Genomic DNA, 27,756 nt, shown 5'->3' on the forward strand with positions numbered 1-27,756 from the left:
GGATGGCTTCGGCGGGCAGCGGCATGGAGGAGGTGCGCGTGTCGGTGCTGACCCCGCTGAAGCTGGTCGGGTTGGTGTGCATCTTCCTGGCGCTGTGTCTGGACCTGGGGGCGGTGCTGAGCCCGGCCTGGGTCACCGCTGACCACCAGTACTACCTGTCCCTGTGGGAGTCCTGCCGGAAGCCCGCCAGCTTGGACAACTGGCACTGCGAGTCCACGCTCAGCAGCGGTGAGGGCCCGGCGCGCCGCGACCCCCGCTCCCCTCCCCGGACTGTCCCGCGCCCCGCTGCCCGGACGGCCACCGCCCCTCCCCACCTCTCCGCGTCCCCTGCTCGCGTGCGTCCCCCAGTCCCGGCCCTCAGGGGAGCCTCGGCCTCCAGGCGCGTCCCTGCATGCACCCCTCTCCCCTCCCGGCTCCAGGTCGCCAAGCCTAAAGCGACATCCCACGCCCTCTCCCTCCTCCCGTGGCCATTCCTCCCGCTCTGGAGTAACACGTATGCTATTTTGGGTAATTGTTATCGTTTAAGGCGAGAACCATGTGGCTGTGTAAAAAATGCAACTCTTCCACACCCCCGTTCAAAAAGAAACAGGCTAAAACGCCCAACTCCCAAGATGTGTGGGTTCCCGGTTCAGTTTTTCCTCTCCTCCCTTCTTTCAAAGAGGAATTTGCCTGAGTTTACCTCTTAGAGCCCACGTTTTTGCCTGCTCAACTCCACCGTATCTGGGTTTTCTCGAATGAATTTTGATGCAGATTTTATTTCCTTAAATTTTGGGGTGGTCGTGGTGAGTTGGGAGAGAGACAGGCTTAGCTCCCCCCCCCTTTTGGTGGCACCGTGGTTGATTCTGAGTTGCCCTTTTTTTTTTCTTTCACTGTAAGAAACTCCTCTTTCCTCTATTCACAGTTGCCTGGAAAGTTGTGCTTTATTCAACCAGCTCAGAAAACTGCAAATGGATGGGATGGGGGTGGAGTACAAAGAAGGTAGCCACTGGAGCTGCTAGCCCCATGGGGATTTTATGGCTTTATTCCCTCCCTCTCCGACCCTCTAGTTGCCTCCAGCGCCCCAATTATGCCCTTAATAGAAAACTGCCACTTCCGATTTCTTGCTGCAAACTCTTCCCTTTCCAATCTTAATTCTTCAGCTGCTGGGTGTCTGCACAGAGAGTGGGGGATAAAGGGAGAGGACCAAGAGCTTGTGATTTTTCTACACACACACACACACACACACACACACACACACACACACACCTACACCTGAGAAACATTAAATTCCTTCCTGACAGTGTCATGTCTTGTCTGAGACCATTTATAAAGCTTTACTGGAACCGTTTCAAGTTCCAATAAAGTTGAAATAGCACAAAAAAACCACAAAAATCTGATTTTCCTTTGTCTTTCATTTCTTGTTAAAAGAGAGATTAGTTCACTTGGTTAAGTTCCTTCCATAAATTTAATTTTGTGTTTACAAAAGCTTTTTCTTTGCTCTTACCTCCGAATTCCCATTGAAGGGTTTCCGCCTTTGTTGATTAATTCACTGAGGAGGGGACTGGTTGGCAGCAGGAGGTCAACATTTAGGTCTTTTAATTCTTTCAGAGTTGGTTGTTTACAACTACAGTTAAAATAAATCGGTAAAATGCCTTTCTTCAGTAACCCGGAGATCCAAATAAACTTTGGAGAAAATATCTTTTCTTTCCCCTCTTCAATAGAAATGGAAATTTATGTAGGAATGCCAGCTTCAGCATGTCTCCTTAGCAACGTGAATCTTTTGCCCCTTTCTCTCTGTCTCCTGAAATAATAGCCCTCTGATTGCATAAAGACTTTTCAGATAGGTTAGAGAAACCAGCTTCAACTTCCATTTGCTTTTCAGGCCATTATCCTTTTCTCTTGGCCAGGAATGTAGGGAAATGGTGAGAAGCCAGCTCAAGTTTGTTTGAGCAGTATGCAGTGTTTGCTAATCTTTCCTTAATTGCCTCCATACCCATTTATTTCAGCTTTTTTTCTCCTCTAGGCAAAGAAATAGGGAGACACAAGCTTAATGCAAATATAGTGTATTTTTACTCTGTAATGTAAAAATAAGAGGCGGGTGCAGTTTCTGACCACCGCCTCCGAAGCACTCTTTTCTACCCCCATGCATATATTCATGGAAAAAATAGTTTCAGCCCAGAAAACGTAGTTTGTAAGCAAATGGGTAACAAGTGGAGATGGTTTTGTTGGAGGCTATCTGGAACAAGTTCTTGACTTGATGTAGTAGCAGTTCAGTTTTGCTCTCCACAGTGGTGGTAGAGAAGTGGCGGGGGCAGTGAGGGAATGGAAATATGGAAAATTGCCATGTTCCCACTTATAAAGTGTTCTTTCTTAAAATGTTATGTTATGTGTGCTTGAAACTTCTATCTATCAGTGTTTTGAAACAAAGGGGACACTTGAATCGAAACCAGCAATGTTTTGCTTGCCTGATCCAAAGGGTAGGCAGCATTTTTCAGTCTGTTTGCTGTATGGAGTAGCAAAAGGGAAGGGAGGGGGAAATGCCTTTCTCTGAAGGTTTGTAAGAGATCCATTTCCTTTGAAATGAATTACCTTGGGAGGAACCACCAAGGACAGTTTTACTGAAGGCCCTACACCAGGAACTTCAGGGCTTAATTAAAAACCTTTGTCTTAATTAGAATTAAAACTGCCCGGAAGAGGCAAGCTTGTATTTACAGAAGGAAATTTTCGGGAATGTTTCTTCTGACGACAGTATGCCCTAGTTAGGCCCAGTTTCTACTAAAACTTTCCCCTAAGCCATTATATTTAAACACGCATTTTAATTTTGGTACCAAATATGCATCGTTTGCTGTTTATAACCCATTTTATGGTTTTAAGCGAAAGCAGAACCATGCCTCTTGTGTCCTGGTGTATTGAAGGTTGCGTCAGCACTTCTAGTATGAACCAGTAATCTGGTTGTCAGTCAGCCAGAATGTTTTTCTCTGGCGTCTAATTCAGTAATTCAGTGTACCAGGGACAGTGCAGATACTGGTCTTAAGTTGTAAGTTTTCCAAAAAGACAAATGAGAAAATGACTAATTGACTGTCATTCATGGTGGAAAAAGAAAAGAAAAATAAAGTAAGCTTGTTAGGAAGTTTTAGAATATGTAGTACACACATGATTGCTGACCACAGAATTCCTTTCTAAGGATGGTTTTCCCCAGTGCTGTTTTGGACAGCCTTTTAATAAATCTTAAGTCTTATTCAAGGTGGTAACAACGTTTTAGATTTCTGTTTACTCTTGTTTACTTTTGATAACTTTGTTTTAGAATATAGTTGTTAGGGTTTCACAGCCATAGCAGTTATAAGAGAATTCTTAGTGCTAATAGGATGACTCAAGTGTATACAGAAGGCTGATGCCCTGAACTCAATATCAGATGCACTGTGTAATCTCTGGTGTGATTTTACATTTCTTTTAAAAAATCATACATACGAAGCAGATCACTGTGATGTCTGTATGGTTTTATTGACTCAACAAAAAACAGGGGCATACAGATAGCCAAATGAACACATTTTACTGACAATATTTTGGGAATATAACAAGTGCATTTATCCATCTTTCCATCCACAAAGTACTTGATCAAATAGTGCCTTTTTCAAGGAATATTGTTAACATCATTCATGCACTGTACTGAAAATAGCTGCATTTGTAACATGAGTCACTGATAGTTTTGAAAGGGCAGTGTATTTAGGCTAATAACAGGTAATACCTATTACTTTTTAGTATAAAACTCCACTCTGAGGAATTTATAAGAAAACCTATTTTAGGTGGTATTTTAAGATCAACAGAACTACCTGAACACCTACAATTCTTAAAAGATCTGAGGTACAGTGATTCTCAGTTCAGACATATATCATCTGTGCATGCTTTGAATCTGTACCTTAAGTGAGAAAACGGAATATTATTGGGAAACCTCACAATACGATTTGCCCCAGGGAAGGTTCAGCTTGTTACTTGAAATTAGATGATATTAATGAATGTTTACACATAGCTCAGCAAACCTGGAAGTCACTGCAGTTAAACCTCCTTCTTACTTCCTCTGAAAGAACATAAGTAGGACACATGCAATTTCATTAAACCTGTACAGCACAGATGGTGAAAAATTAGCAGTACTAGTTAGTACCCAAACTTTCTCAACTAATATATAAGGGAAAACTAAGTGTAACTTATTTCAAGATCTTCATTTTTTAAAAAAAAATCTTCTAGAATTTCACATTCCTCAGATTTACGTTTACAAAGGACATTTTAATTTGAGGGCAAATATAATTCCTCTTTTGCTCACATTCATAGAAGGATTGCAATCCCCAGGGAACCACTTAGATCAGTCTTTGGCAGCAAAGGGATTTGATGGGTGTGCGAAAATCCTGGCCTTTAATAAAACATATCAAAACAAAAACAAACAAAAGCATATTTCAAGCAACAGATTTTATCTGCTGTCAGTAATACATTGGAGGAATTTCTTTGTTTCTGTTTAATAGTAAGACCAGTAGAGAGACCAGTACTACTAGATATATTATTGAAAATCATTGTAGATGTTTCAAAATAAGTCCCTTGATTACCTAAATACCACAGTAAACTTCTATATGAACTGTGCTAAATCGTAACATAATCCTATGGCAGGGCAGAGAGTATTATTGTGGCGAATACATGAGACTTTGGGTTCTAAATGATCTGAACTTGACCACTTAACAATCATGTGACTTACTACAACTTATATAAGTCCTCAAATGTTTTGTAATGAAGATTAAAATATGAAGCAGTGTATTTATTTCATATCTATTTAGAAAAATTGACTCAATGATTTTTTTTTTTTCCTAATGGGAGGACTTTCCCCCTTTAGGTAGTAAAATTTCCTCTTTGCATTGCATTTAATTTCAAATTTAAATATCAATATGTATTACCTAGCACTTAATAATATTCTTGGTATGTCATGATCACAAAACCATTTTCCATTTCTGCCCACATACTGTGATTATTCCCAGTGCCATAAATTTGCATAGTGGCTAATGTAATCCCTAAACACTGTTGAGAATACCCGTGATTTTTTATAAATTTACTAAGGTCTCAACTGATTGACCATAGAGATAAGAGTTACCAAGAGTGTTCCAATTACTAAGGATAGGAAACTAACTATAACGAAAGTTAGTATTGTAAAATAATCATTTTGTTATGCTCATGAATTATTGTGGGTCAAGAATTCAGATAGGGCATAATAAAGATGGTTTGTCTCTGATCCAGGATATCAGAGCCATTCCTAAGAATGACTTTAGTGGTGTAGGAATGGAACATCTGGAAACATAGAAACCTTTTCCAAGTAATTTTACTCAGAGATTTGTCACCTTGGTAGAAATAACTGTGGCGGTAGCCTCAACTGGAACTCTGGCTGGAGCAGCTACAGGTGTTCTTTCTAACATGGGGATCTGAGAATTGTTAGACTTATAAGATGAGTTATTTTCCCCAGAACAAGAGTCCTAAGAGAACCTGCCCCATTGAACTAGCCTGGGAAATCACACATCTCTTTCACCACTTTCTGTTGGTTTTGAAGGAGCCCTGTAGCCAGCTCAGTTTCAAGGGGGAGGGGAATTGGACTTCACCCCTCTGTGGAATGTACCATTCCTACTGTCTGTCTGACACTGAGTCTAGCTGCAAATCTGCATTCTTTATTACCTCTGAAGAAAGAAAACCTCCACATAATTTCTACCCTCAGTCAGTACATGGCTTTAGTGATTGGTCACTTGCAAGGGATCACTTGGATTTGGGATGAAATGAACTCAATGTAACCTGTCCACAAGTACAGACAGACAGTGACAAAGATATCTGTACTGTAACCTGTTTCTTCATGTTGTGTGATAACATTTTACTCATTTTTTAAAGAAAGTCTTGCATGTGTCTGATGAGGTGCTTGGTACAGGAGGACTAAAACGTTAAAATTCCCGACAAGAGTCAAGTTTTGCTGTGCTTCAGGGATATTGAAGCTGCAGAGTTGGTTTTGTTTGCTTCCTTTTTGTTTTAATAGCACAGTTCTTCTCTTGATAATTGCTGTATATTGAATTGCAGAATCATAGCACAGAGTAGAAAGAATTTTTAAAATAATTTAATCAAATCACATGTATTGGATCAATAAGGAAAATGTTATTTTCCATCAATGTTAAAGACTCAACAGACAGATTGCACTTAGCCATAGTATTTTTACAGGGTCAGTTTTCACATTTTTTCTGTAATATTGCAGATAACCATCTCTTGGTGTTTGAAGGACCATTGAATACTGTCATATGTGGAATTTTGGATGAAAATGTTAAAGACTATTTGTGAAATATCTACTTTTTTATAATATTATTAGCCATATTTTGATTTCACATGAAAATAGAATTAAAGAATTTAAAATAGCATTTAAGGAGTCTTCAAATAGATATAAGTACAGTTGCATATGTTGACAAATCAGTTAGATTTATATGTTTTTATCATCAGATTTAATTTTTTATTTTGGCTAATCCTTTAATAAGCACTCTTTTGCTTTAAATATCTCCATGATGGGGTACTGTAAAATAGCAGCTTCATTTTCACTTGAAAATTAATTCTACAAGTATGTTGAAGTCAGTCATGTAAGTATCCTGAATTGATGAAGTGATTATAAATTTTCATTTGACAACTTATTGCATTCTGGCTTTATTAAAAATATATAGTAATTTATCAAAAGAGATTGATTTTTTTTAAGCAGAATTTCAGCCTTACATGTCAAAAGCACTGACAGATAAATTTTACCAATCTTTGCAAATTATTGGTACATCTCCCTTGAAATTTAGACAAAGACATTTCTCCTTAGCCTTTTTGCTTCCAAGTTTATGTGGGATCTGGAGACCCTAGTAGATCATCAATTTTCTATCCTATTCTAAGCTTGCCTTGGGCACCACAGACTGCCATTTAAAAAATACAACAGCAAGACAACCATGGTCTCCCAGAGAACCAAGAAAAAGCATGTAGATCATCTTGGTTTCTATCTGCTTATTAACTACTATGAGGTTTAAAAATGATAGTTTAAAGAGCCATGTTTTGTGATAATGTCACAAATATTGGTACTGCGCATTCGAATGTATGTTTATTAGATAAAATAATGTAGGAAAAATAGAAGTTGAGACCCACAAATCACATTTTCTGTACAAAAAAGGGACACTCACCCAAAACACAAGTTTTTATTAAAAAGAATTGTATTACCCTCATTTTTAAGATCCCTAAGCCAAACATGCACCATAACACTGCCATAGTGATCTGTGAATGAAACCTGGAATCTATTCTTAGCACCACCCGGTGACATAAATAGAAATGACTTCTCCTCTCCATTTGCCTGTCTTCTCACATGTACCCAGGAAGTTACTTTCATTGAAACACATTAATTTTCTGGCAACAGGTAGACATGATCCTGGTACACAGCCAGCTCATCAGTCTGTGTGCCAGGATCTGTGGGGTGGTGAGAGTAAGGAGATGAATGAAACAAATATTATCTTGTAAACAAATTAATGAAATAAATGTACAAGTTTTACTTCTTTAGAGAAGTTTAAGAAGGAGCTGGCATGCTTGCCAGTTTTATCCTTCCATATTTCCTTAAGGGGTGACTTAATACTGACAGTAGGTGGCTTTCTGGCAATCTACCCTTTTGATTATTATTAGCTGTCCCATACCCATCACAAAATCTTAGTTACTTAGAGGAAGGTCACCCACTACTATTCCTGGTGTGGGTTTTCTTCTTCCTGCTTTTCTAAATAACCAAGTTTTTCACATTGTACTCTTAGGGTTTCTTCCAACTGGTGGGAAAGAAATAATTTTCAGTATACCAAACCCATCACAACCTTATAGAAATACCATAATCTGAAATTACTATAGAGAAACACCATTACCATTAGGTAATGTTATCATTACATGATAGTGAAAGCTTTGTAATATAATTCATGGTAAGAAACAACAATCATTAGAAGCAATGGTATTCTTTATGTCTAACTATTATAACACGCTTTAATGGCAAGGTTCCTTGCTAAGTTCTATATATAGTAGTTTTATTGGAGGAGGATAATATATTATGGTATTTGTTACATTTCCACTGAGTTTCCTAAGATAGAATTCTGTGAAGGAGGGTTTGAAATTATCATGAGTCAAAAACTAGTACCCTGTCTAGCAGTTTTGAACAGCAAGGATTTTCCCAAAGTTTGGCAAAATTGACCTGCACTTTGGTCATTAGAGTTACTGTGTCACATATTTGAATGGTTGCCTTATAGCTTAAAATCGGGTTTACACCATACTTTTGATGCAGTCCTAGTTTGTGAATGGCCCTAAAGAGAAGAGCTCAAAATTGTTGCCAACTTGGTTAACGTGGTTATCTAAAGCAGCAGCTTTTACAATAATCCACTTCATTTTGTGTAGCCCAGTGCATATGGTATCCATGTTGTTTTCCATTTTGTAAAATACAAATAGTTATTTGCCTAAAGTATTTGTTAGTATGAAAAAAGTGTGATTTTGATATCATTTGTTTGAAAAAAAGAGATGACTTTTAATTATTATTAAAGTTGAAATTCTAATTCTTCTTTTGGCTGCCTTTGTGTCCACATAATGAAATAGTGGAAAATTAATGTAACATTGATGGACTTAGGTCTAAATGCAACTTAACCAAGAAAACAAAATTTAAATTGCCTTAGTAATTCTTTCAGTTTTGCACTTCATTTGCCACATTCAGACTAACTTGGAAAAATTATGTATATCATTTGATACTTCTGCAGTTAGTCTATAGTTAGCTTCTTTTACACAAACTAATAGCTTGATTTTGATTCATTTATCATGAGTATATGACCTTTCTACCCAAAATCAGAAGTAATGTAGCATTAATCCTAAAATAAAATCTTGTTGCATTTGATAAAAATAATTAAATGCTATTCTATTCTTTTAGACAAAATGGGCTGGTTGGGACAAAGACATGATCTTCAGTAAGGACATGGATAACTTAGGGAATGTTAAGTCTGAAGTATTATTCTGTAACTGAGCTCCCCCCACCCTGACTTAAGCAAATACCATCCTAATTATTTCCAGTTCCTGATGATAGAAACAGATTGGCAATACAAAATTAGCTTTCTAAGTTCTCACCAATTAAATTGAAATGTTTTGCTATAAATATGTCCTATGTGAGAATAAAGATATTTAGAAGAACTGAATATTTTCTTGAAATGAGTAAAAATTATCCATTTTGTTAGGTGAATTAGGGAGAATTTGTGGATAACTTATGAAGAGTGGTGTCAAGATAATATGTAGAGATGATCTAGTGAATAATTTTAGTTGCAGTTATGAATAGCATTTTAATTAATGTAATTTCCTTTAGGGGGGGTCAAAGATGAAGATACAAGTGCCTATCTGACAAATTTGAATGTGATTATAAACTTTTTTTAATTCATGTTTTGATTTGTAATGGGAATTATAGAAATGAGAATCAGCCATTAAAACCATGAATACACTGAAGGCATATCATCCACCCAAACAGTGGAACTTGTTTTTATAGGTTAAAAAAAGTCTTCATTGCTTTTTAATTATATCTATTTTCCTAAAAGAAGTATCAATTGTGTGCTTAGGGATTTACATATAGTAGAACTAATCTCAGCATATAAACAATTCTACAGAGATAAATAAATTAACCAGTGTTTGATAAGTTAAATATTTGGAAATGAGATGGATGGGGGAGAAAAGCTTTAGGCACTGGTGTGTGGTACTCTGACCTTGGCTCCAAAATGTGGAAAATGTACCCTCATTAAGATTTTTGCCTTTCCCGAAAATGAGTGAATTTTGACTTTGAATTCCCTGAGGAAAAAAGAGTTTTTAATGCAGCCCATAGAATTTTCATAATGCAGTGGCTATTTCAACCTAGTCTCACATATTATACTAAGTAAGTCAGCATAATTCTGCAGAATACTAAAACATTTACAGACATTGAAAACTGTTATGCCAGCTAATACAAATACCTAGAAAGAGGACTCTACTTTAGTTCCTGAGTTGCATATTAATGTTGAATTTAATGTTATATAGGGACAGCCTGGTTTTTGTCTTGTTATTGTGGGATGATATTATAAATGTACTTATCTTGAACCTCAGCTTCCCTAGGTTCAGTTCCAGTGCCTCCGGTGTGATACTTGTGTCAGTTTTGCCAAAATAATCTTGAGGGAACCTGACATGTAATATGGCAGCCTCATTTCAGGTTTGGTTTCCAGATCTAAAACATGCTTGCTACCCTGCCCCTCCGAGCCCTCACCAGCTTATAAACCAAGGCAATATCTTATTTCCTCAGAACTCATTACCACCTCCTCACCTACATCTTGGATAACAAATTTAGATTTCCAATCAGCTGTCCTAACATTGAACAATGGCCAGTTTTAATGTGCAGAACACTGCAGTTTGCAAAACAGCACCATGGCCATTGATGTTCTGCAAGACTGGATTATGTTTACTGCTTTACTACAGTGTAAGTACATTACTTACAAAAAATATGGAATACTAATGCAGAATAATAAATCTGTAAAGACTCTTTAACACTTTATCTGACTAAATACTGGGGGACTACGACTGATACAGAAATGAACTGATTATGAGAAATTAAAATACATAACGTTTTTAAGAAATGGGGGTGAAAATTGAGAATTGTATATCATTTTAATTTGTTTTACAAACACTGAATATGAGGTAGCAAATACTGGCATGCAAACCTTAATGGAGAATCCCTTCGGGTAGAGATACATTTTCTGGTCATTATAATATTTCTGTAAAATTCCCCAAGTTCTGTAGAATATAACAAAACATTTTATATGTATATATTCTTGCTAAATCTAGTATTGGGCTTTGGTTGAGTAATGGGAAGCTCAGTCTATTATTTTTATGGCCATTACTAGGTGTCTATAAAATATTTTTCACTTTTTTTTCTTTTGTTCAGTAAGAAAGAAGAAAATGGTAACCATCCAATCTGCACAGTTTCTGACTCTAGTTCACCTGTCAGACTGACTCTAGTGCTTGAACAGTGGATTCTGTTTATATTCTGATAGAGACAGGATGCCACAAACCCTGTTCTCAGCTCCAAAATGCCCAGGCTGAAACTTGAAAAGCACCCTAGGCCTCCTTGTCTATGATAGCCTTATTTAACCACATTCTTTACTTTCTAATTGAGGTTAAGCTGGGCAGCTATTTAAACCTTTGGTCCGGCACAACCAGCCTGAGTGAGTCCTTCCAAGTGTATATGACAATAATTCTAAAACTTGGCGCTGTCCACTAGTGATATAGTCTCAGTATTCCAGTCTAAGCCCAACTTCTGGCTAGGAGGTGGCATCCATGGCCCATTTCTAGTCTCTATCAGAAAATAAAACAGCTTCTCTGTTTGAGTAGCTGAAGCTCAGGTTGTAGATCAAAGGGAAGGGTAGCAGTGCCACAGCAATGATGATGCTGGTGACTTTTCTTGTTGAAGATGTATTTAGAGTGACTTTCTCATTAGCCACAATCTCAATACTAAAAATACAGAACATTTAGTAGAAAACACGAACTGCTTGTATTCACCTACTTTTTAGAAATATTTCCTGTGCTGTAAGAGATTCCTTTCCTAATAAGGTTCTAGTGCCTTTTAATAACTTTTATTTTCCTGGTGCTTTCTACTGTGGCATTTTATTGGGTCTCCATATGAAATAAAGTATTGCTATTTGGAGAAAATTCAACACTGTGTGAAATTAGTATATATTTTTTGCTATTTTCTATTACTATTTTGGATAAACATCACCTTGTAACTCTGTATTACTCATCTATCCAAATTGACTTTATTATGTGATGTTTTTATTGTTTGAGAGGCCTTTACCTGGGGAAAAAAAGTCGAACATTTGAAAATGAAAGTATTGACCAGGAAGCACCAAATAATAACCTAGCCTGTGGTCAAAACTAGCCTGCCACCTGTTTTTTGTAGATAAACTTTTATTGGAACACAGCAATGTTAATTTGTTTACATATTGTATATGGCTGTTTTCATGCTACATGGCAAAGTAGAATAGATACAACAGAGACCATGACCAGAAAAGCCAAAAATTATTTATTTTTTGGCTCTTTATAGAGAAAGTTTGATGATTTTTTTGCTTAGTCTAGCTATGTAAAATGAAAACAAATGTGTATCATGGTTTTAGCTATTCTTTGAGCCTATTCTAAGATCGAGAAGAGTGACCAAAATTATAACTGTTTGATTTGGGGTTGGAAGTGAAAATAATGAAATGTATGACATTTTACGAATATTGTGTTATGAAAAAGAGCTCATCAGGAAAAAGTAACTTATCGTAGTTTCATCTTAAGATATTTTAAAATGGGTGGGTATTTGGTTTTATATTGATTTAAAAAAAACTAATTCTTTAAAAAGTCTTATTTACATAAAATAATTTATGGAAAGTTGTTAAAATGATAATCATTTTATAAAAGTAATAGTATTAATTAAAAAAGTATCCAGCATAGGTGTTCTTAACCAAACTCTCCAGGAATTTCACTGATGAATGGATGGATGGGTAGATTTTCTTCTTTTCTTTGTACCCTATATGCTTTGATATAATTAAACTTTGATTTTTTTTCTTTCAGAAATTTCAACTTATACACAATTTTCCAGAACGATTTCCATTATGTTAAATAACGTGCTATGTATAAACTCTTCCAAAGAAATTTAGAGACTTCCAAGTGTAAGGGTTATTCTTTTGGCTTTTTCAATTCAAAGCTACATGCTGTTAGGGAATAAAAAAACCATAGTATGGCTATCCTTTTAACTTCTAGTTGAAAGCCAGATACACGATTGTTTGAAGTTATATGGCTTTCTTACAAATAGATGGCATAAAACTGCTTTCTACTTTTTTTGTGATTCATCTTTATATTTTAAGAAGTGTGGATTTGTTCTATTTTCTCCTTATTTATTTGTTTCCTGGTTGCTGTGCAAGTTCTAGTTAAGTGCTAGTGAAACGTTCAGAACTTTTTAGGAAAGGATGTGGAAAATTACCTTGGCAATTAGTTTTCCCTTCACTGCCACCCCCCATCCCCTCTCTGTGCTACTGGTGTTTCCAGGGCTTCACACATGCTAGGGAAATACTCTACTACTGAGCTGTACTAACAGGATCTTACTAATTTGTCCAGGCTGCCCTTCAACTTGTGATCCTCCTGTCTTAGCTCCCAAGTACCTGGTATTATAGGAGCACACCACCATGCCTGACTACTTGGGAAAACTTCTGGAGGAAAAATTTTAAAAGGAAGCATCAAAATATCATGAATCTGCACTTTGACTATAAGATGTTGCAATTTAACGATAGATTAAAGTCTATTTGCATTTCCTGCATATTCATTACACTGAGGGCCAGAAGAACGGAGGCTGAGACTGAGAACCACCACTGTACTGTGTGCTGCTTTGCACAGTATTATTTTATGTGATGCTTGCTAACTTTGCAGTGCTTTTATAGTTTCACATTACTTCTTCTGATAGAACATTCTACCTTTCTTAGGAAAGGAAAATGGGCCAGTTTTCTGTCATACCATAACTACATCTTTATTTTTTATAAGAAACGAGAACATTCATTTGAGGTTTACTTTTTACTAAGTGTGTGTGTGACTCAGTTGGTGTATCCATGAGACTTGCGTATAGTAAGTGGTCAAGATAGGCTTACTGTTTCTTCTATGCATGAAGAGAGCAGTTGAGCAGCTATTTAGAGTCCACTTTGGTTCCTGAGGAATACTTAATTTCAGAAACTATTCCTGTGGTAGTGAATCTAAGAGTGAGATAAGAATGGAATAAAAGAGAGGAGAAACAAACAAACAAGCAAACAACAAATCCTCCTGAAGTTAATTAGGGAATTGTTTTAGTGGTTGCAGGAAGGCAAACAAAAACTTGGAGAATTTTTATGAGGTGAAAGGCAGCTTTCTAAGAAGGAACAGCACTAAAAACGAATGTATTACTGCCACACACAACCACATGAATGAATTTCAGAGACTTAAAAGCCAGACACAAAAGAGTTTGTAACATTATTTATAAACAGGCAAACTAAACTAATCTGTGGTAATAGAGGTTATCACTAACCCAGGTGGGATGGCAGTTATTGACTGGGAAGGGACACAAGGGAACTTTCTTGGTCCTTCAAGATCTTAATCTGGATGGTCATTACATTGTTATATATTACTAATCTTCATCTGTATTTTCTTGACTTAAGATTCGTGAGCTTTATAGATCAATAAAAATTTAAATCTTAATACTGAAAATAGATCATGGAGGGGACATTCTTTTTAACATGAACGCTTAGTAGAGTCCATGAAAAAAAAGCATGGCAAACCCCTAATCTAAAAACTCTGCTGAGCTTAGCATAGGAGACATTTCTGAATAAAGACATTAATATTAATTTTTGTTGCAAAACATTTCAAACCCCAGAGGATGCTTAGTGTGCAATAAAATCACATTTGTTGAGCTGCAGCAAGGTGAAGTCTGCTAAGTTAGTTCTGTTGATTCTTTGAGGACTTAATGCTTAAAAGCAATGCCTTTCTTTTTTTCCTTCCAGACTGGCAGATTGCTACTCTGGCTTTACTCTTGGGTGGTGCTGCCATCATTCTCATTGCATTCCTGGTGGGTTTGATTTCTATCTGCGTGGGATCTCGAAGGCGCTTCTACAGACCTGTTGCTGTCATGCTTTTTGCAGCAGGTAAATATATTCATTACTTTCAAACCAGTATTAAAGTTTCATGAACTTTTCTACCATCATCTCTTCTCATATAGAAGCAGTATATGTTTCCTATATGACATAAAAATTGAGAAGCATTTGTTATATTTTAAGGTAAATTGGCCAACGACTTATCATATTATCAGTTTTTAGCATGGTAAGCATTTCACAGAGCACAGTGGTAATTTCTAAACTTTGAACTCAAATGTGAATAAATAATACATCTTGTCAGGGCTATTGCCTTAGATGTATTTACCAACAGTCTTTTTTCCATCCAGTTTTTTTCCCCTTTCTACTGCCCCCTTGGTGATCTTAAGGCAGCATCATTTTTTTTCTGACATGAAACTGGAAAAAAAATTCCAAAATGTGCACCCTTAAAGGCATACACCTCTTTGGAAGTAACCATGGTTATATTGAAAAAATCACCACACAACCTGAACCATCAGACAGATTAATTATATGAAGTCAATTTTATGTTCATCTATTTAACAACCGTCTTTCTCTGAAGTGTAGCTTGAATTGAAATACCAACCAAGGTAAACCAAAAGACAAGAGAGCTGTGTAGAAAAGGGGCTTGTGGACTAAAAGCCCAGTACATTACTTGATGAGTTTTAATTTTCATTTATAATAATATCCTTGAATATATTATTCTTTTCGACTCAAACTGAGATTCTTGTGGTGCCTTCAATGTACCCTGTCAATCATATGTGATTTGAAGACTGAAAAATAAGCCCCTCTGGCTGTCAGTATTGAAGACACTGGCAAAACCATCTAGACTGTTAGATGGATTTTTAAAAGCTGTTTAAAGGTTGGAATAGATGAAATTTCTCAGAATATTTAAAGGGTAGTTTGAGCTAAAAATGTAAAATCCAAAGTGTTCTGCTGCCCCCTGCTGTTTGTCTTCATTTTCTTATACACATGAAGAATGGTCAGAATGTCGATGACATAAAAACAAAGGCCCAAAAGGCTGAAGAAGTTCAGAATTACATCAGATTCATATATTTAAGTGACTTGTTCAATATCACATAATAATTACTGACGGAGCTGGGGCTGGAAGGCTAGTGAATCTTAAACTAGTGGTTTATTCGTTACTGACTCTTTCATGCATTCATTGAACTATTTCTTGGGTACCTATTATGGAAACATGGTATTAACACAACTGTAAAATTGGCCAAAATATCACTGTAGATACTTTCTAATAGCCTAAAAAGCATCATTATGGGAAATATTTTTAAGATTTAGGTAGTGACCATAGTAATCATTACTTTATTACTCTGGCATGCAATGAAAGTCTATTGTGAATGATTTAATACAATATGAAGATTCTCCTAAAGAGCCATCACTATTCTCTAGTCTATTTTTTGGTTCATGGATTTACATGGCTTTTTTTCTATTTTAGAATGAAATAATTTAGATTTATCAATTTTAGCATAAGTTTGTCTTTGCAGCTAGGCTTTATTAGCATAATGATTAGATAATTAGTTATAATAGTATTCATGATAAATTCAATTCAATTCAAATCTAGTTCTTTAGAACTAGAATTCTGTTTCAAATAATTTTTTGAATATGTAGACATTTCTTATTTTAGAATATTAGAGATATTATAATCTTTTATAAATACCAATATTATTGTGGTTACCTAGTTACTGTTCCATTTAACCTATAATTTACTGCATTATGGAAAATGCACAATCTATAAAAAGTTCATTGTTGATACCACATATTATAAGCATGTTTAGAATATTAACTGGAAGTTTTCAGATTTTTTTTTTTAAATACCTGTGTGTTTTTTTACAAATATAGAAAAGGTTATGAAAATAAGTACTGGGTGTAATAGAAAATACATTGTAAATGAACGTAAGTTAAAGGTGATGGATTTGGCCAAAATAAAAATTTTGATTTAGCTCTAACTGCTATATATGGTATTATTTTTTAAATGGTGAGAGGAATTCCTACAGTAAAATTCATATATTGCTGTTCTACCCTCTGAGACCTAAAATGAGCATTATACTACTACATTTTTAAAATGTACATGTATTGAGATTTTAATTTACTCTTTCTCATTTGACACTGACTATGGACATATTTTGAAATAACCATTAGTTTAGTGTTCATGGTACATATAAGATAAAACTTACTGATTGTTGTAGCATGTCATGTAAATTTTTCTCTCCCATTTGTAAGAGCATTAAAGAATTACCTGTAGCTGATCTTTGGATAAAGAAAAAATATTCATTATGCTTAATAATCTCTTATTGATTTCTGCTTAAGATGGGAAAAGTTAGAAAATCTGCCTACTTGAAACAATGCCAGCTAAAATTATGGTTGTCTATTTTTTTTTAATTTTGCCTTTTATTAAACACACATGATTCTTTCTGAATGTGAATTTGGGAACATTTTCCTCTTTTACATATCTTGGTCTATTTGTAAATGATCTGTTTCTCTTCTCTTTTCAAAATGTTTTTGTCTCCAAATAGCATCAAACTTTGTGACAACAAGCATTATTTTGGTGGTCACAGACATAGAGAATGATTTCTATCTCAAAAAAGAAATGTTTTTTCATCTTTTGCTGAGACATATAGCACATAAATTCAATACAGACATATCACTGCCACTTGGAAACATCTGCCCAAAAGCTACACACTTAATCCTGTACCATGTGCTGTGCCTGGTACTCAGATGCACTCAATAAAAGCATTTCTGAATGAATGCTGAAAAGATGACAAAGGCATGTGGCTTATAATCTGGTAGGGAAATACAAATATGTAAACAACAAACTGTAATTCATGTTTTTAAAAAAAACATTTCTATTGTTGGAACTTATGAAGCAGCAACTTTCACATGACCATATGTGAAAGTACCAGAATATCTCAAAAATAATAGTTATCAGATTTTTTTATTTTTAATATTTTATTCATTCATTAACAAATGTCAGGCACCTCTATATAATATCTTAACATTAGATAATAAATTCTAAGGTTTTTTTTTTTTCCCCTCAAAACTGATGACTGAATCTTATAAAGACAGGCAAAGGAATTTTAAAGATTTTATCTCCTCTTGTTCTTGAGGTCCTTGATTGTGGCAGGGGTTGGGTGAGGCAGGGGCAGCTTGTTAGCTGCTTGAAAAGTTCCTAGCAGAGAAAGAGCAAACCATCAGTATAGCCTATCTAAACCATTGCCCCATTTTCTATAACTCTCTTACCAGTCCTAGAAATCTAGATTTCAGAACCAGATGTTATCTATGATAATAATGCTTATGATAATAATAAACTAAGCATCTACCATATGCCACAGTGTTAGACACTTTAACATGTGCTATTTTTGATATAACAATCTTAAAATTAGGTACTTACTTTTCTCATATTATCTATGAAGAAACAGGCTTAGAAAGGGGAAGTAATTTCCCAGAGTTACCCAGTTGGTAAGTTGGAGAACCAGAGTTTACATTCAGGGCATCTATCTGAATTGAAAACACAAGGAAAGATTGACAAGTTTTTTTTTTTTTTTCCTTTGACCAGTCATCTTTACTTGGGTGGGTATCATATATAGACAAATCAGAGCAGAATCAACCTTGATTTTGAATTCAGCTACCAATTATGTACTATAGAGTCCATCCTATAACTCCAGTTGTTCCATCTCAGGAGTAACACCTGAAGGAAGTCAGCAACTTGAGATGTCCAAAGATCATCTGATCAGTGCAGCATGACTGAACCATAGCACATAATGAAAGCTTTGTGTGTTTCTAGTATAGTTTACTGTACAGTATTTTTCTTTTAGAATAGCTGTCAATGACAGGATATGACATGATTCTGAAAACTGGCATCCAGTTCTCTTTACTAAAGACTTGGTAAAATTGGAGGAATTGTCTTTCTTGGATCTCCTCTTTTATTGTGTGGTTTTGAACTGACTGGGGATCATTTTTAAAACCCACAAGGATTTAGGATGTTTTCTTTTTCCCCCAAAGCCTTTAATACAAATTACAGAATATTTTCAGTCTTTTATGATTCAGATTTTTAATAACATAATCTCCAATTACTGTATTATTAAAGATGCTTCCTTTTTGTTGTATCTGTAAAAGCTTCCTATGATTATTTATGTGGAATGGCAACATTGTTTTCCAGGATCCCGCAACTTATTTCTTTCTTTTTCTTTTTAAATTTTTAGTTGTAAATGGACACAGTACCTTTATTTTATTTATTTATTTTCTTGTGGTGCTGAGGAGCAAACCCAGTGCCTCACATATGCTAGGCAAGTGCTCACACCCCTCCTTAACCATCCTATAAGTTAATACAAGATGGCGAGAGTCGCTTGGAGTCTGGATTTTAGCAGAAAAGTCAGTGGCCAACTTAGATTTCAAACTTCTAGAGAATTTATACTCACAGATCTTTAGATTCCATTTTGCTTTCCATGTACCAATATCAAAGTATACTTTAGTTAGTACAATTTATGGTATCACTACCCAATAAGTAATTTCATACAACTACTACTACTTTTAATAGTTATAAGAAATAGATAGCTTTATGGATAAATCTCTTTATTCTTCAAATTATCATTTCCTTTTTGTAAATCTATATTTAGGGACCTGGCTGGAAAGGCCTGTCAATTCTGCCTTAAAATTTTCTCTTAAGTCTGTACCATGTCTTCATACACCAACATTATTGACTTCGTTGAAGCTACACCTGTTCCTCAAATGACACATTTCAGATCCCAATTTGTCTCCCCCTACTTCTTTTATTTTTCTCTACTAATATCTGACTTAAAATGTCTGTGACTCCTTTTCCCTTTCCTAGAATTTAGTTTTGCATTTCTTTCTTATAGTCTCTCTTTATATTCCCTGACTTTTCTTTTCCATTGATGCCACCTTAATAATCACTATACACAGGTACCTAGGCACTGTCTGACACACTAGGGGTCCCTCCTTCTCTAGTGTCTTACCTATTTAGTTTGCCTTGCACAAAAACACCTGATATATTTCTGAAATCTGGTCTTGTCATTTGCCACTTTGGTTTCCATAGCGCAATCCCCACGACAAGGGATCAAGTGTAAATACTTTATTTGGGAGATTAAAATGAGGGGTATGGTAAGGGATATGGAAAATGAAACAGGGTTGGAAAGGCAGCCAATAAAGGGAACATTACCAATCCAGTTGTCACTCAAAGCAGAAGCAGCTGGAGCTTAATCTTCCTGGAGAAGTTACCTCAGTAGAGGTCTAGGGAGCAGGGTTGTTTGTACACCAAAATCTGGGAGTCCGTGGTAAGGGGCTTGGTTGCAATTGAGGGACAGCAGTGCTCATTTTCCAGAACTTCTGATCCACCCCTCAGACAAGCAAAGTAGCTTTAGCGGCCAGAGGAAACTTAGGTAAAAAAATTTAAGTGCTGACAATTGGAAGTCAGGATGGCATGTACTGAAGTAGTGAGAGCATTTACAATTAAAATAACATCTCACATGTCTCCCTGGAGAAACAAAAGTCTATTATTTTATGATACACTAAGGCTTTTATAATCTGAACCAAACATCTTACTGTGCATGTAATCCTTCAGTCCATCCACATGAATTATCTACAGGTACACCCTCTTATACCTCTGAGTTTCATGCAAACTGCTTCTGTTTCCTAGTTGTCTTTTCATCTTTCTCTTCTGACCAGTTTCTATCCATTCTTCCAGAGCCGCTCAGAAACCCTCCCTTCTCTAAGAAGGATTGGAGCTTGGTTGATGTATGCTGAATGGATTACAAATAAACATGTCCACTACTGCTGTTGAACACTTTGATTTGTACTTAACTGTGTGTCCCCATTATCATATTGTGAAATTTCCAGGTCAAGGACCAGGTCCTCTCTGTCTCATTCTCTTCACCTAAAGCATGGTGGACACCCAATAAATGTTTGTTGAAATATTCCCATAGAAAACAATATTGAATGTTTCAATATTAAGTGTTTTGAATGTTTTAATATTGAAAATATGCACGTAAAAGCACAGGAATTAGTAACTTCAAGTTCCTGTCATGCTTCTCTCCATATAATTTTGTAGCCAGTAGTTTCATTGTCCCTTTTCAAAAAACCAGGGAGAGCATGAATGAACCCCAAATTCATTTTAAATTTTGAAATTTTTCATAACTTCCTGTGTCATCTATGAGGCCACGCACAGAGAATACCACAGACCATGCCTATTATGTTTCTTTGATTCATGGTAAAATAGAAATTTAGTATTGATGGCATTTTCTTGAATTTTGAACTCTAGTCCCCGTTCCCTTTGCAAAATTTATGAAAGACAAGGAGGCATTTTTAACTACATCCATGTATTTTATTAAATGGAGAAAATTATTTATCAATGCAGAATTGTATTTTTTATTGCATGCATTTTTCTGTAATTCCAGAGAAAGTAAAATAATTCAGAGGCATAAAACATTTTAGGGTAATTTTCTTCTGGCTTCAACACAATAAAGGTCTGAAAAAGAAAGTATGCCACCGGAGCCTAATGCAGTTGTATTTCTGCTTTTTCACTATAAGGAAGTTATTATTATATTATACCATGGAAGCCAAATATTGGCTAAATAAAACACATTGAAGTGAATATTAAATGCAGCATAGGTAAACACTCAGGAACTGGCTGGTTCTCAAAAGAAGCATTGTAATACTTTTAGAATATAATTCAGATTAGTTACTACTTCTGTGCTCAGATTCCTCTAGCAATTGCCTATCACATTTAGAATAAAATCCAGACCCCCTAACCATGGTTCTCAAGGCTGTTTGTGACCCCACTGGCTCTTATGGGGCTTTTCTCTGTCTGCACTGCAACCACAGTGTCCTTCCTGTTGTTCCAGTGTACCAGCTGTGTCAGTAGTTGGGCACTGCCTGTTCCCTCTACCTGTAGCACTCACTTCTTGCTATATTGACCTGTGCCTCCATTTTATTTCATTCTGGTCTATGCTAAAATGTTCCTCCCCAGAGGGGCCTTTTCCCTTTTCCCTTTATTGATCTAAAAGAGCAGCACTCATCCCTCTGTCTGGTCCTACTTGGATTTTCACGCTTCCCAGCAGTACCTGCCATTGTTATCAGTATTTATATACTAATGGTCTCCCTGCCCATGGCAATAGCACCTGTCTCCTTTGTTATCAATAATGCCTTTAAATGTATCACTTTAGAAACATTCAGATATTTATTGAATTATGAATTTGTTGAATGAGTAAATGAATTACTATATCTAACTCACATTCCTATCTCAATCATATCCTGGAAGGATCAGCCACGATTTGACTAATAATCAGAGTATAGAAACCAAAGGAGAAATGCCTTTTTAAAAACGTGCTTGGTAACTGTAATTTTTTTTTTTTCTGTAGTTCATGGTTAATAGCAGTTGACTTTTTATAAGTTTTAAGGCATTTAAAATGGGAAAATTCTCTTTCCTTCACAAAGGCACAAAGCCAACTGATTTTTTAAAATTAATATAGATTGTATGACTAGAAATAGGTGAAGTGTGGGTTATATAATATGCTCTAAACTGAATCCTGACAATGACCTAAAATTTAGTTTCTAAGACTTTTAAGCTAAAAACAGGATGTGATTTCTATTTTGGATATCAAGAGATTCACTTTTTATGTGAACCTATTTATCCATCCATTCTCAGTAGTAACTTGGAAGTGTGGCAGACAGATAGGGGCTTAGAGCAATGTTGAGCTACAAGGCAAAGATGTTTGGAATTATTATATATTTGGTTCCAGATGGACCCCTTATTTCCTAGTTAGATTCTTATAGAAAGTAATGTTTTTGAGGAATCATGTCCTTGTGAATTTGTTGTAGTTCCTCAGTTTTATGCTGCCAGAGATCAATATTTGTTAAGTAGCTTTTTCTAGGAATGTTAATCATATTGACAAAATGATTCTTTACAAGCCCTAAGAATTGATGAGAGTAGATTATAAAGCGTAAAATTTCAGTTTTATTAAACATGCTATCCACACTGCTGCTCTTTTAAAAAAGTTTAATAAACTATTTCAAAAGATATATCCATCTTAGTTTTATATATATGTATATATAGTTTTATATGTATAAAACTATGTCAGAATTTGTTTTGTTTTCCTTAATTGTTCCCTTAATTATTCACATTTTTATTCTTGAACTTGAGAAATTTACAGCATTTTTAGGATAAATTAAACTCATTTTAGCTAAAAAATTTGCTTAATATATCAGGGGTTAGCTCTTCCCTTCTGTGTGAAGGTCCAGAAAACAAATATTTTTTGTCTTTTGGGCCATTTCATTTTTTTTGCAAGTCAGCTTTGCCATTGTAATATGAACAATACATCAATATCAATGGATGAGCATGGCTATACTCCCGTAAATCTTTTTTTAAAAAAATCAAGCACTAGACTGAATTTAGTAGTTTGCCATTCCCTATTATATATAACAGTACCCTATATTTTTAAGGAGATGATTGTCTATTACTTGGGGGTTAAAACTATAATATACTAGAGAATGAGGCAGATCCAGCCTATAAATTCTCATTAAATCAATTTAAATAAAATATAAATTATATAATAATGGATCCAATAGGGAGTTATAAATTTTAAACAGATGACACCATCTCTTGTATAATCCAGCATCTCCTATATAAAAATATCCACAGGATAAATGCCATTTTAATTTTAGGCAGTTTAAATAAAACTTTCCTTCCCTTCCATTCCTGATTAATTGTTTATATTATTTTGTTAGATATGACTCATCACATTTCCTCTTTGGTCCTGGCTGGGAACTAAGAGCTAACTAGGAAATAAGGGCTAAATTTTGTGCTCTTCTGTAGTAACCATCATTATCCAAAGTTTTCAGTAACATTAGCTTCTATGCATTCTCTGACAGAAAGTAGGTGGGAAATACATGTGTAAATATCTTCTGTTAGATCCAACAGAAAGGGTATAATTAGTTGTAGCTTCTTGACAAAGATGATTTTTGAGCCTCTTTTTAAAGATCAGAAGCATGAACTAAATGAAAGGAAAAGAATGAAACTAGTTTCATATCAAAATAATAGGAAGAAACTCATCAAGGTAGAACTTTTCTGGAATATTGGACTGAGTTGGAAATTGTTGCAAAGCAACAATGAAAACAGAGGCACATCTTGGATGAATTCTGAATGAATGTAACTGATTAATCAGGGGAAGAGAATTTCGATTCCCTAGTTCCTCAAGCACATACATAAATAACAAAGGTTTAAGTTTGCATTGAGGTCACTGTTCTTAGGGTACTATTTACAGGTTTTGTATAGTAGAACAGTTTAGTTTAACTAGTACTACTTGCTATTATAGTGATAATTATATATGTATTTTTAAGGAGAGAGTCACTACTTTGTATGCTCATGTAAATTATTACATTGTACTAATTGTATATTCAAATACTAATGATGATACACTAATTATTAATAAGGTAATTCTTATTGTATTATGAAAGAGTATTTCAACAAAAAACTTAATATTTTAAAGTATACCATGTAGAATAACCAGTATTTTAAATGTTTTGGCTTTTATATTTATTTGATTAAAAAGTAGTCATTATACATGTGTCTATTTATATGTTTATATTGTTTTATTTCCTGTAAGTAACATTTTCTAATTTTTATTTGCTTTTCTTTCAGTTGTTTTACAGGTTTGCAGTCTGGTCCTTTACCCAATCAAGTTCATTGAAACTGTGAGCTTGAAAATTTACCATGAGTTCAACTGGGGTTATGGCCTGGCTTGGGGTGCAACTATATTTTCATTTGGGGGTGCCATTCTTTATTGCCTGAACCCTAAGAACTATGAAGACTACTACTAAAACCAAGTCTCAGATTAAAAAAAAAAAATAGAAAAAGCAACCATCCAGCAAAAGATTTACATCTGCATCTTTTCTAACTCACTATTTTCTAAAACACTTGTGGAGCATCAAGCAGTTTGCTCAGTTGATTTAATATCCTTTGCCTTTTGGCTGTCAACATCATAACCAGCTTTTACATTCATTTTAGGGACCTGCACAAATTAAGAGAGCTGATTAGATGTAGGCAAATGCTGCAAACTTCCAATATGTTCATGTCATTTTTCTTGAAAAGTGAAGGGTCTGTATGACAGCAACCATTGTGAAAAACTAGTTGGAATGAGAATTGCCTGAATCTCCTATTGCCTGCAGGGGAGCAGCTGGCATAAACAGCATTTAGAAGTTCCTTTGTGCGCTGACAAAGATTCCACTCTTAGAGTCCTTATCACCTGCTTATCCCACCCAATGATTACATTGGCTGTTGGTTATTTGCTTGAGTGAGCTCTTGTAAAGTGAAAGCCCTTCAGCATCTAATGGGAGTTGTGAATATAACTGGTTAATGGTACACATTCCACCTTCAAGAACACCTTTTGAATGGGAGGTTATGCTGTGGCAATTAGCATCTCCCTGGGAAGGAAGTCAAGACTTGGAGATGTATGCTTTTCATTATGTGATTAGATATTGTGCCTCAGCCCCATCTAGAATGGGAAGAAATCGAGGGTCTCTGCTTTCCCTGGGACAATCAGAAAGAAATATGCATGAGTTGCTTTTTTTACCCTTTAAATCATTTACCAAACATTGCAGCAAACAATTATGTATATGTAACAAGCCTAAATATTTTTATAGAACGTGAACCATTAGTATAAACGGTAATAAGTTATTCCATAACCCTCCACCTACATTTACTAATTACACATAAAATTAACATTTGCTCTAGTGAAGTGGATTGAAACACTAACCTTGTACACATTGTTAAGAGGCTTAGATTGGTATTCACACTTATTTACCATACAAAATTATATATACCTTAAAGCTTTTGCTCTATGTTCTGTACTGTTTCACTGGAAAGTGTTAATAGAATTGCCTAAGAAGAAAAATTGAAATGGTGTTGATCTCAAAATTAATGATTCTCCTGTAAGCACTGTAGTTTAAAAGAGAGTAGCAATTAGAATGATCATTTTGTGTAAAATTCATTAAAATAGAAGGCTGCTATTTTTTGCAAGTATTTTAAATGTCTTCATTTAAAAAAAATAGTGATAGATTTATATAAATTTCTTGATAGAGGAGTAGAATTTGTTTGATTTTTCACCTGGTCCTCTAACATTAACTGATGGGCTAACTGATTTGTGCACACAATTATAATGGGTTTATGTTAGGGGAATCATTTACTGACTATTTCAAGGGAAGGAAATACCAATACTAGGTACTAAGTTTGCAACTAATCTCTCATTGCAGGCTTATGTTAATTCTGTTTAATATACAAATTTGGATAGTTTAATTATGAACCTATTTTTATATAAAATATACAATTCTACTATAAAACTTATAAATAATTATTTTTGTTAACAAAGACACTAAAACAATAAGTTCTGGTTTGGCCCTCTTGCAGAAAGAAGCATTGGAAAATAAACTTAAAACGTTCCTATGTGCTATTGTATTGCAAAATCCATTAAAAGTAGGACCACATCAATAGTGTTTAATAATTTGCTTTACCTCCCAGAACAGAGTTCTGCTTTCAGCTTGTCTTAAGAATGGCTGCCAAAATAACAGCCCTCCTCCCTTCAAATAAAACTATTTTATTATTCAAATGCCAAAAGGCCACATCTTGTGAATTTTCTATAGAATCAAAAAGTAAATATGAAGTACCAGGTTTATTATTATGAGGTTTAGTAGTGATAGATAAAAGTGGTTAAATGTTTCCTAGAGAGAAGTCTTTATAAAAGTATATGATTCTATAAAGAATCATAAGAAACTATGAGATGAAATTTTCAGAAAAGTATTAGTATTATCGAGTATTTTGAAGCAGTTTTCTTGAGAAATAGTAAAATCTGGGGCAGACTGTCTTGCAGTTAATTGTGTATTGTCAGAGCAGCATGAGAAATATATTTGGATACGGATTTCAGCTACTAAACATGCTCTATTGTGAGATGTCTTTATTCCTGAATAATGGAAGTACAGTACTTCGGTGCTGACATCAAATGAGGCACTTTCCTTGGATCTAGTGGAGGATGCAGTGTGCTGTTAGACCAATATCATTTTTAGAGTCTAATCAAGTTTTCATTCTCTTGTCAGTATGGCAGGCTGGATAGTGACAGAATTATGTTATAGGTTGAGGCATATATAATTGCTGTTTATTGAAAAGTAGATTTCTTCTGTAACTTTTTACTTTCCTCGTGAGAGCCCTATAGCCCTATGCTATATTTCTACCATCACTAATATTTGGGAGTGCTTCATTATTAACAGGCTCAGTACAACAATAAAATTGTCGCTCATCTGAAATAACTATTTTGTCTATCAGAATAAACATGAGTGAAGTTTTCACTTAAATTAACATTATGTCTTTGTGGCTTTAGGTTTGTTTGATGTTTTCATAAGCAAAATTGTTAACCACAAACCCATGTTTATCTTAGAGAACTAATATATATACACACATGCATATCATAAAAGTACTCAGCAGGGCTAGTTATTCGGATTTCTTGCACAAGTATTTAGCTTTTTGTAAGTTCAACATGTAAATTTTAAAGTCATAAATAGAGAGACCTATGTGTTTGAAATATAAATGATATATATGGATTAGCATGTACCTGTATATTATTAAACATGCAATGAATTGACTGGTAAGTGATGTCTAATTGTATGGCTAGCAATGTAATTTATTCAGACTGTATTTTTGTACAGAGCAGCGCACACTAACCTATGCCTCTGTGTCCTCTTTAATGCCTAAAACTGTGCCTAGAAATTTAATCTGTCTTAAAAAATACAATATACTTCATGCTGTTTATGCTGTTAATTTCTCTACTGCTATTCTATATTTATTATTTTTAAATATGACATGTTTACTACTTAAATATGAATTTATGTTATCCTGGTTACTTTTTTTTAATAGTCATCTGGGGGAAACCTGTTTATCACTCCAGTGATTTTGAGTTTGCGGTTTCACGATCAGTACATTTCATGATTTTTGTAGTTGACATGAAGTTATCTATGTGGAAAAAATAAAAATAAAAGTGGTTTCACTGATGTGGTC

General features: G+C 35.0%; 1 protein-coding gene across 1 annotated transcript; it reads left to right on the forward strand.

Annotated features, from left to right (window-relative positions):
• Nucleotides 1-27,749, forward strand: TMEM47 (transmembrane protein 47). Its single transcript, XM_079124677.1, has 3 exons — nucleotides 1-228; nucleotides 14,583-14,723; nucleotides 24,355-27,749. Exons 1-3 carry the CDS (start codon nucleotides 3-5, stop codon nucleotides 24,531-24,533), a joined length of 546 nt encoding a protein of 181 aa, XP_078980803.1. The 5' UTR covers nucleotides 1-2; the 3' UTR covers nucleotides 24,534-27,749.
• The last annotated feature ends 7 nt before the right edge of the window (nucleotides 27,750-27,756 follow it).

Source organism: Sciurus vulgaris (assembly GCF_902686455.1).
Source record: "Sciurus vulgaris genome assembly, chromosome: X".
Taxonomy (NCBI): Eukaryota; Metazoa; Chordata; class Mammalia; order Rodentia; family Sciuridae; genus Sciurus; species Sciurus vulgaris.